General features: G+C 45.0%; 1 protein-coding gene across 1 annotated transcript; it reads left to right on the top strand.

Moving 5' to 3' along the window:
• Window positions 1–641: 641 nt before the first annotated feature.
• Window positions 642–7689, top strand: LOC131858745 (uncharacterized). Its single transcript, XM_059212190.1, has 10 exons — window positions 642–1227; window positions 1311–1399; window positions 1457–1946; window positions 1989–2258; window positions 2379–2866; window positions 3014–3109; window positions 3242–5122; window positions 5216–5350; window positions 6888–7133; window positions 7306–7689. The coding sequence occupies exons 1-10, from the start codon at window positions 642–644 to the stop codon at window positions 7687–7689; spliced, it is 4665 nt and encodes a 1554-aa protein (XP_059068173.1).
• Window positions 7690–8580: the final 891 nt, after the last annotated feature.

The following is an 8580-nucleotide window of genomic DNA, read 5'->3' as shown; positions in this document are numbered from 1 at the left end:
GACAACTTGTATGAATTTGCTCTGGAGAGCGATTTCTAGACTGGGACGCAAACCCCAGGATTAGGATTGGCTGGGACGTAGCCCTCAGCAATCTTTGGCACCAGACTTATAAGGCATTGTGCGTGGTGATTAAGGACAGAGGCATCAATTCTCAGTAGGGTTTCAGCGTAGCCTACCATCTTTCCAGTGGAGACGTGGTTCATTGCAGCTGGAGGAATGCCATTTGCAGCAAATACACCACGTGGTGTATAGGGTATTGCTTGTATTCACTTCCAGTGTATGTGGGGTTGGAGAACATTCTTCATCTTCCAGTTTGACTTCGAATTTGTATGAGAGCTTGGGAAATACATTGGATTCATTGTTTGGCTTTGTAATTCAGACAAATCTGCCTGGTACGATTTGCAATAATTCTGACTTTTGCTGTATACCTCATTTATTTCAGTATTGCTTCATATTTGCTGTTATCTATTCCTTCCTATGCTATAAAACAATCAAAAACACAAAAACAAACAACCCTTTCTGCACTTCTGTCTAGTTCTGTAAGAAAAACTTAAATAAACAGGAAAACAAAATTAAAAATAAAAAATTACAGCAGGTTAACAGCAAAGATCTATCAGGGATCTTTCAGTGGTATCAGAGCTATGTATTCTGCCAGCCTGTGGGGTTTTATTTCTATGCATTCGGGTAGAGCGGATATAAATAGGTATTACACACACAGAAGAGCTCAGTACGAGCGTGAGTTTGGGATAGAACAGGATCCAGTCATGGCTGAGGAACAGGTGGGCGGCAAAAGAAATCAGGATGAGGAAGAGGGAGAGATGATGAGGACTCTTATCACTACTCAGCCCAGGATCGCCCAGGCATTAGATAGGTTACAAGATACCTTGGATCGTTTGGATATGGATGGACACAGAGGTAGGCGTGGTAGGTCACCTTCAGTGGCTGGTAGTCACCGCAGCCATCAGTCCCAATCTTCAGTTGGGAGTTCCCATCATTCCAGCAGGAGGCACCGCCATCGTACACCTACTACGAATAGGCCATTGCTTCCTCAGTTCGTACCAGGTGAACAACCAGCACAAGTGGAACCACCGGAGGTTGGGTTCCAGGAGTCAGTTTTAGCAGCCACAGCTGAGTGGAGAGCTCTACCCCCTGAGGTTAGGGACGTTTTCCCTCTTCCCCAGTATTGTGCACAGCGTAGAGATACAACCAGGTTCAGGGGAGATCGTGGTATAGACCACACCAACAGCAGCAGAATTATGATTTGAATAGAGCTACTGGGAAGATTACATTGGCCCCATATAATGGCACAGGAGACACTAGCGCACGGGCGTGGGTCCACAAGCTGGACATATATCTTTCATTGAGGCCCATGCCTGAGCGTGAGGCTATTCAGTTTGCTGTATTGCATTTAGAGGGGATTGCCTATGATTGGTGGCACCATGGATTGGTCACCTAGGATCACACCTTAGTTCACTCCTATACTGAGTTCACTGAGCGTCTCATTGCACGGTTTGACCGTAAGGATACAGAACTTTATTACAGGGAGTTGGCTCACCTTAGACAAACCGGTCATGCAGAAGCCTATATTAATGAGTTCCAACGTATTGCAGTGATGGTACCGGATATGCCCCAGAGACGTAGTGTGATGTTGTTCATTGAGGGCTTGCAGGATAGGCTAAAGGGACTAGTGCGTGCTTTCCAACCAGCAACTCTTAAGGAGGCTATTGAGGTGACATTGAGACTAGATACTGTTCCCACTTCTTATCAGGCAGATAAGAAACCATTTAGAGATTCACGGCCTGCACAGAAGGCCAATACGTCCCAGAACAAAGAAGGGACTTCAGCGAAAACCCCTTGGATGAATCAGGAAACGAGGAATGAATTGAGGAGGAAAAAGTTATGTTTTTCCTGCAAGGAACCTTGGGAACCAGGACACCGTTGCATGGGTAAAGGAAAGGTTCATTTGATTGAGGTGACTTCTGAGTTAGGAGATGAGGAGGTTCTTGATACTGATATTGAGGATGATACAGAGGATGTTGAGCAGGTTCAGACACAGTTGGAGCTAGACATCCCTGAGCCGTTGGCGTCAGCCAAAGTAGCTATGGCTACTCTCTCCAGTTATCCTAAGTTTCATGCCTTCCGGTTGAAAGGTACACTTAAGGGTAAGCGGGTCACCAGCTTGGTAGACACAGGTGCTACGCATAACTTTATTGATCAGAAATTAGTTGAGAGGCGTGGCTTGCAGTATGAGGAGTTTGGTGGTTTTGGAGTGAAGGTGGCAGATGGTGCAGTTTTGGGTTGCACCAAACGGATTCCACAGCTTAGTATTCAGATGGGGAATTATACTTTGACTGATGATTTTTATGTGCTTCCTATAGAGGATTATGATGTGGTTTTGGGCATGCAGTGGTTACAGGGTATTGGGCGTTACATTATTGATCACCACCGTATGCAGTTGGAGTTTCTGTCTGGAGGGAAGAAAGTGATTTTGAGGGCAGCTTCAGATGGTGGACCTAGGGAAGTGACTTCTCGCAGGATGGAGACTATCCTCAGGCATAATGATGTACTCTGGGCTACGCATTGTTTGGTTAAGTCCAAAACACCCACACCCCAGGATGGCCGTGTGTTTCATGTGGACATTCAGTCAGTGATGGATCGTCATGGTAGAGTATTTGGTGATATACCTCCTGGAGTGCCACCAGATAGAGGTTTTGAGCATGGTATAGAGTTGGAGGAGGGAGCAAAGCCAGTGATTACTACCCCATATCGTCATCCTAGAGCTTATAAGGATGAAATTGAGAAAACAATTCATGAACTATTAGATATGGGTTTCATTCGGCCGAGTTCTAGCCCGTTTGCTCCTTCCGTAGTGTTGGTTAAGAAGAAGGATGGGACTCTACGGATGTGTATTGATTACAGAGCCTTGAACAAGAAGACAATAAAAAACAGATATCCTATTCCGCGCATAGATGAGTTGTTGGATGAGTTACATGGGGCTGTCTATTTCTCTAAGATTGATCTTCGTTCACGCTACCATCAGATTCGTGTACGCGCTGAGGATGTACACAAGACTGCTTTCCGTTGTCACTATGGGCATTATGAGTTCCTGGTAATGCCTTTTGGCCTTACCAATGCACCAGCTACTTTCCAGTCCTGTATGAACCATATCTTCAACAAGCAACTGAGGAAGTCGGTTCTAGTGTTCTTTGATGATATATTGATTTACAGTTGTACTTGGGAGGATCATCTCAGACATCTTGAGGAGGTACTTGGCATAATGGAGGATCAGTCTCTATTTGCTAAGCTTTCCAAATGTGAGTTTGGATTGAGGGAGGTGTTATATTTGGGACATGTGATCAGTGCCGATGGAGTGAAGGTGCATGAGGAGAAGATTCAGGCAGTTCAGAATTGGCCCGTCCCTCAGAACATTACGGAGTTACGTGGATTCCTTGGATTGTGTGCTTATTATAGGAGATTTGTGAAGGGGTTCTCTCAGTTGGCAGCACCTTTGACAGATCTTACAAAAAAGGGGGCCTTCAGATGGACAGAACAAGTGCAGGGGGTCTTTGATAGACTCAAGGAGGTGATGAGCACTTGTCCTGTCTTGGCACTACCTGATTTCTCGCAGCCCTTTGTTCTAGAGTGTGATGCCTCAGGATTTGGTATAGGAGCCGTGTTGATGCAGAACAAACATCCCATTGCCTATGAGAGCAGAAAGTTGCAAACTAATGAGAGGTTGTACTCTACCTACGACAAGGAAATGTTGGCTATCATGCATGCGTTAGCCAAATTCAGACAGTATCTTGTTGGCAGCAAATTTGTGGTAAGAACTGATCACAACAGTCTGAAATACTTCCTAAATCAAACAGAGCTTAATGATAGACAACAAAAATGGATTAGCAAAATTCAGGCTTATGACTTCGATATCGAATTCATAAAGGGGAAGAATAATACTGTGGCTGATGCACTCTCTAGGAAACCTTCATTGGCTGCCCTTTGCTCATTGAGCGAGATTTCAGCAGATTGGAAGGCTCAACTCTTAGTTGAGTATTCCAAGGATCAGCATGCTTGTGAGATCATGGATGGTTTGATAGTGGATGACAGATATAGTGTGGTAGATGATATTATCTACTACAAGGGTAGGGTTTATCTTGTTCCGAGTTCTCAGTTGAAGGAACAAATTTTGCATGCTCTCCATGATACTCCTACAGCAGGACATCCAGGATATGGTAAGACTTACAGGGCGGTTCGTGAGAGATTCTCTTGGAAGGGTCTCAAAGATGATGTTTTACGCCATGTCCGTGAGTGTATGACTTGTCAGCAGAACAAGTCGGAGCATACCTACCCAGCGGGGTTGTTGCAACCCTTACCTATACCGGAACAGAAGTGGACAGGGATCTCAATGGATTTCATTACAGGTCTTCCTCGGGTTCAGGGGAAAGATTGTATTTATGTTGTTGTGGATAGGCTAACAAAGTATGCCCACTTCTTTCCCATTGCACTGGATTTCACAGCATCACAGGTGGCTGAGTTATTTTTCAGGGAGGTATTTAGACTCCATGGTCTTCCCAAGACCATTGTGAGTGACAGGGACAGCAGGTTCATGAGTTCCTTTTGGCAGGAACTTTTCAGGCTTACAGGCACTAAGTTGACACCTAGTACTAGTTACCACCCTCAAACTGATGGACAGACCGAGATAGTCAACAAGTGGGTTGAGGGATATTTGCGTAACTATGTGTCAGGGCAACAAAAAGCATGGGTACGTTGGTTGTATTTGGGTGAGTATTGTTATAATACCACTCACCATATGTCCATTGGCATGACGCCTTTCAGAGCTCTCTATGGATATGAGGCATTATCTTTCACTGATTTGGCAGTTAGTGATAGTAGAGTTCCTTTGGCTCAGGATTGGTTACAGGAGAACCAGGATGTCATGAGATCTCTCAGGGAGAATTTACAGCAGGCCCAGAATCAGCAAAAGATGTACGCAGACAGGCACAGGATTGAGAGAGCATTTGAGGTGGATGATATGGTCTTTCTGCGCTTACAACCATATCGGCAGAGCACCCTAAAAAGGGGGGGAGCTGAGAAGCTCAAACCACGTTTTTATGGTCCATACAGGGTACTCAGGCGAGTGGGAGAGGTTGCATATGAGGTTGAGTTACCACCTGGCAGCAGGATTCATAATGTATTTCATGTATCTTGCCTGAAAAAGGCACTTGGACAGCATATTACAGTTTCACCCGAGTTACCTCCTATGGATGAGGAGGGTAAATTGATTTTGGTTCCTGATGAGATTCTTGAGGTGAGGGAACGACGGCTGAGAAGCCGGGTGATTCGAGAGTATTTGGTTCGATGGAGAGATCTTCCCATAGAGGATGCCACCTGGGAAGGTGAGAGCATTTTACAGCATCCAGCATTACAGTTGCTTGTGGGCAAGCATCTCCGAGAGGGGAGGACTGTCATGTCCCCACTCTAGCTCAGTCTAGCAGAGACATGTGAGTCAGCTTATTATGGGGTCTTGTAGGCTGACAGGGTTGGACAGAGACCCGGTTTGGTTATTCAGTGTTGGAGACTTGGTGTTCTAGCAGTTATTGATCAGTTGGGAGACATTCCTTGTTTTTAGGAGGCAGTTCCTACTTTTTAGGAGGTTTGATCATGCCCAAGGTTGGGTCTCCATGAGATGCCTCTTTGGGTTCAGTTTCAGAGAGATTGGGCTTGTTTCCTAAATTTTAGGAGCATCCCTAGATTTTAGGGATGAGACTACTAGTGAATCCTTGATTTCCGACTTCAGTCACAGACAGGTGACAGGATGATTTTAGGGTTTGTAATGTCAGTTGGGCATTTTGTGGCTATTTGGGTTATATTTTTAATATTTCCTAAGTTAGCGTTTAATAATTAAATAAGGCTAAGTTGTTAGCCATTTTGGAGTAATAAGGGGATTTTTGGCCTCATCTGGATGCGCATCCTATTGTGTGATAGCTCGTTGGAAAGATCTTGAAATTCTTTAAATCTTTCTCTTTGGTCTCAGGGCAATTCAGTGAGCGGATTTCTGTCTATGGGGAAAAAGGTCATTTTCTAGTAACATGACCACTTTAAAATAAGAAATTATAACATTTCCACTAGACCACGCCACTTGGAGACAATTAGGGTTCGATTTGCAATTGAGAGGGGTTATAAGGGGATAGGAGCTTCATTCTATGATTATCTTTTGCATATTTGACAACTTGTATGAATTTGCTCTGGAGAGCGATTTCTAGACTGGGACGCAAACCCCAGGATTAGGATTGGCTGGGACGTAGCCCTCAGCAATCTTTGGCACCGGACTTATAAGGCATTGTGCGTGGTGATTAAGGACAGAGGCATCAATTCTCAGTAGGGTTTCAGCGTAGCCTACCATCTTTCCAGTGGAGACGTGGTTCATTGCAGCTGGAGGAATGCCATTTGCAGCAAATACACCACGTGGTGTATAGGGTATTGCTTGTATTCACTTCCAGTGTATGTGGGGTTGGAGAACATTCTTCATCTTCCAGTTTGACTTCGAATTTGTATGAGAGCTTGGGAAATACATTGGATTCATTGTTTGGCTTTGTAATTTAGACAAATTTGCCTGGTACGATTTGCAATAATTCTGACTTTTGTTGTATACCTCATTTATTTCAGTATTGCTTCATATTTGCTGTTATCTATTCCTTCCTATGCTATAAAACAATCAAAAACACAAAAACAAACAACCCTTTCTGCACTTCTGTCTAGTTCTGTAAGAAAAACTTAAATAAACAGGAAAACAAAATTAAAAATAAAAAATTACAGCAGGTTAACAGCAAAGATCTATCAGGGATCTTTCAGAACTAGCACTCACGAAAGATTTCTCCTGCATCCTCCAGGTGGCAATTGAAACACACGTACGAAGGGAAGCCACCACCGAGGATGTTCCAGAGGACGCTGTGTGGAGTGCGCTTGGTGTAAGCCTGGCGGTAAATCGTTTGATGAGCAACTTGCCCAACCTTCTGGCACTGGCATTTTTGGCTTTCCAAAACCGAAGGGAAGACACCTATTGGGAGAACCGATGCCAGCAAATCCTACGGGAGTTTCACGAGCGCCAAGAGGAGCGCAATGAAACCGAGCGAGGGGTAAATAATCCCTGAACTGTGCACGGGCGAAGCAGAACAAACAAGAACACCCCCACTGTAGTGACATACATTGTATACCAGGGATGAATTAATAAAAGTGTTCTTTTCAATATGATGTCTTGTTCTATTTCATAAGGAGAATTTAGAATTAATGCCCAATCTGCTAAATAAGGACAAAAACAAGAAGGAATACATAGGGGACTCTGAAGCCACTCAACGAGCATTAATTCTCAAGCAACAAGCAAAACGGAGAAGAAGATTCGAGAGGATTGCCGAGGAAGGAAGCAGCAGAAATGGCAGCAATGGCTTTGGCGAGGGCCAAGTTTCTACACTAATAGAAACCACTAGGAAACGGTTGGAGGACCTTTCCCTAACATTGGAGGAGATCGGTGATGGGAGTACGATAGAATCGTACACGCCATACAAAGGTGCCGAGACCAGGAGGGAAGACGTGACAGAGACCGAGAATAGAGAGGCGGAGGATACCGGTGCGACCAAAGGTGTCGGGAGGACACAAGGTCACGATAGTAGAAGCAATCTGTTCGATGCAGGCTAACCACACCCTAGTAGTTAGAGCAACTTGGTGGGGCCCAACGGACCAAATCTCGGCGAAGTACCTTCGGGAGGACCAGTGTCTGGAGGAGTTCCTAAGGGACAAGTTCAAGATCCGGAGGGCAGACAGGGCCGCCGCCAAGAAACGTAATGGCGAATCAGCAAAAATTGCCGAAGTTCATCGGAGATGGGAAAGAAGACCCAGTACGGCATTGTCATACATGTGAAACAATCTGGTCGGCCAATGGCGTGGCCGATAGGGTGGAATGGGTGGTGCAATTCCCCACCACCCTACGAGGAGTAGCCATTGATTGGTACTCGGATGCTGACAAAACCCAACTGACAACTTGGGATGAATTGCACAAAGCTTTCGAAAAGGAGTTTCGACTCCTCAAAGATGATAATGAAATCGTAGCAGAAATCCTGAGCACCAAGTAAGGGAAAAGTGAGACCATCCAAGCATATAGCCGACACCTCAAGAAATTGTTGGGAAGAATGGATAACCAGCCCAGAGATGGGTTGAAGAAAAGGTGGTTTGTGGAGGGCTTAAAATCGTCACTAAGAAGGAAAATGAAAATTGCACCCCCCACATCCTACGACGATGCCTATAACCGGGCAATGGACCTGGAGAGTGAAGGGAAGACATCCAAGAAAAAGAAAGACAGATCCTCTGAAGAGGACTCCTCCAACGGAAGTAGCAACGATGAGGGGTCAAGTAAAAAGGTGCAAGCCCTTCAGAAGGATATGCATCGCATAATGAAGGAATTCAAGAGCATGAAGGGAAGCACCAGCAAAACAGAGGAAGTATGGTGCGCATAATGTAAGGAGGAAGGTCACACGAAAGGCTCCTGTCCAAAAAAGGCCTTCTGCGATATTTGCCAAGTGTTGGAACACT

The sequence above is a fragment of the Cryptomeria japonica genome, chromosome 10 (assembly GCF_030272615.1).
Source record: "Cryptomeria japonica chromosome 10, Sugi_1.0, whole genome shotgun sequence".
Lineage (NCBI taxonomy): Eukaryota > Viridiplantae > Streptophyta > Pinopsida > Cupressales > Cupressaceae > Cryptomeria > Cryptomeria japonica.
This window is presented reverse-complemented; position numbering and strand designations above follow the sequence as displayed.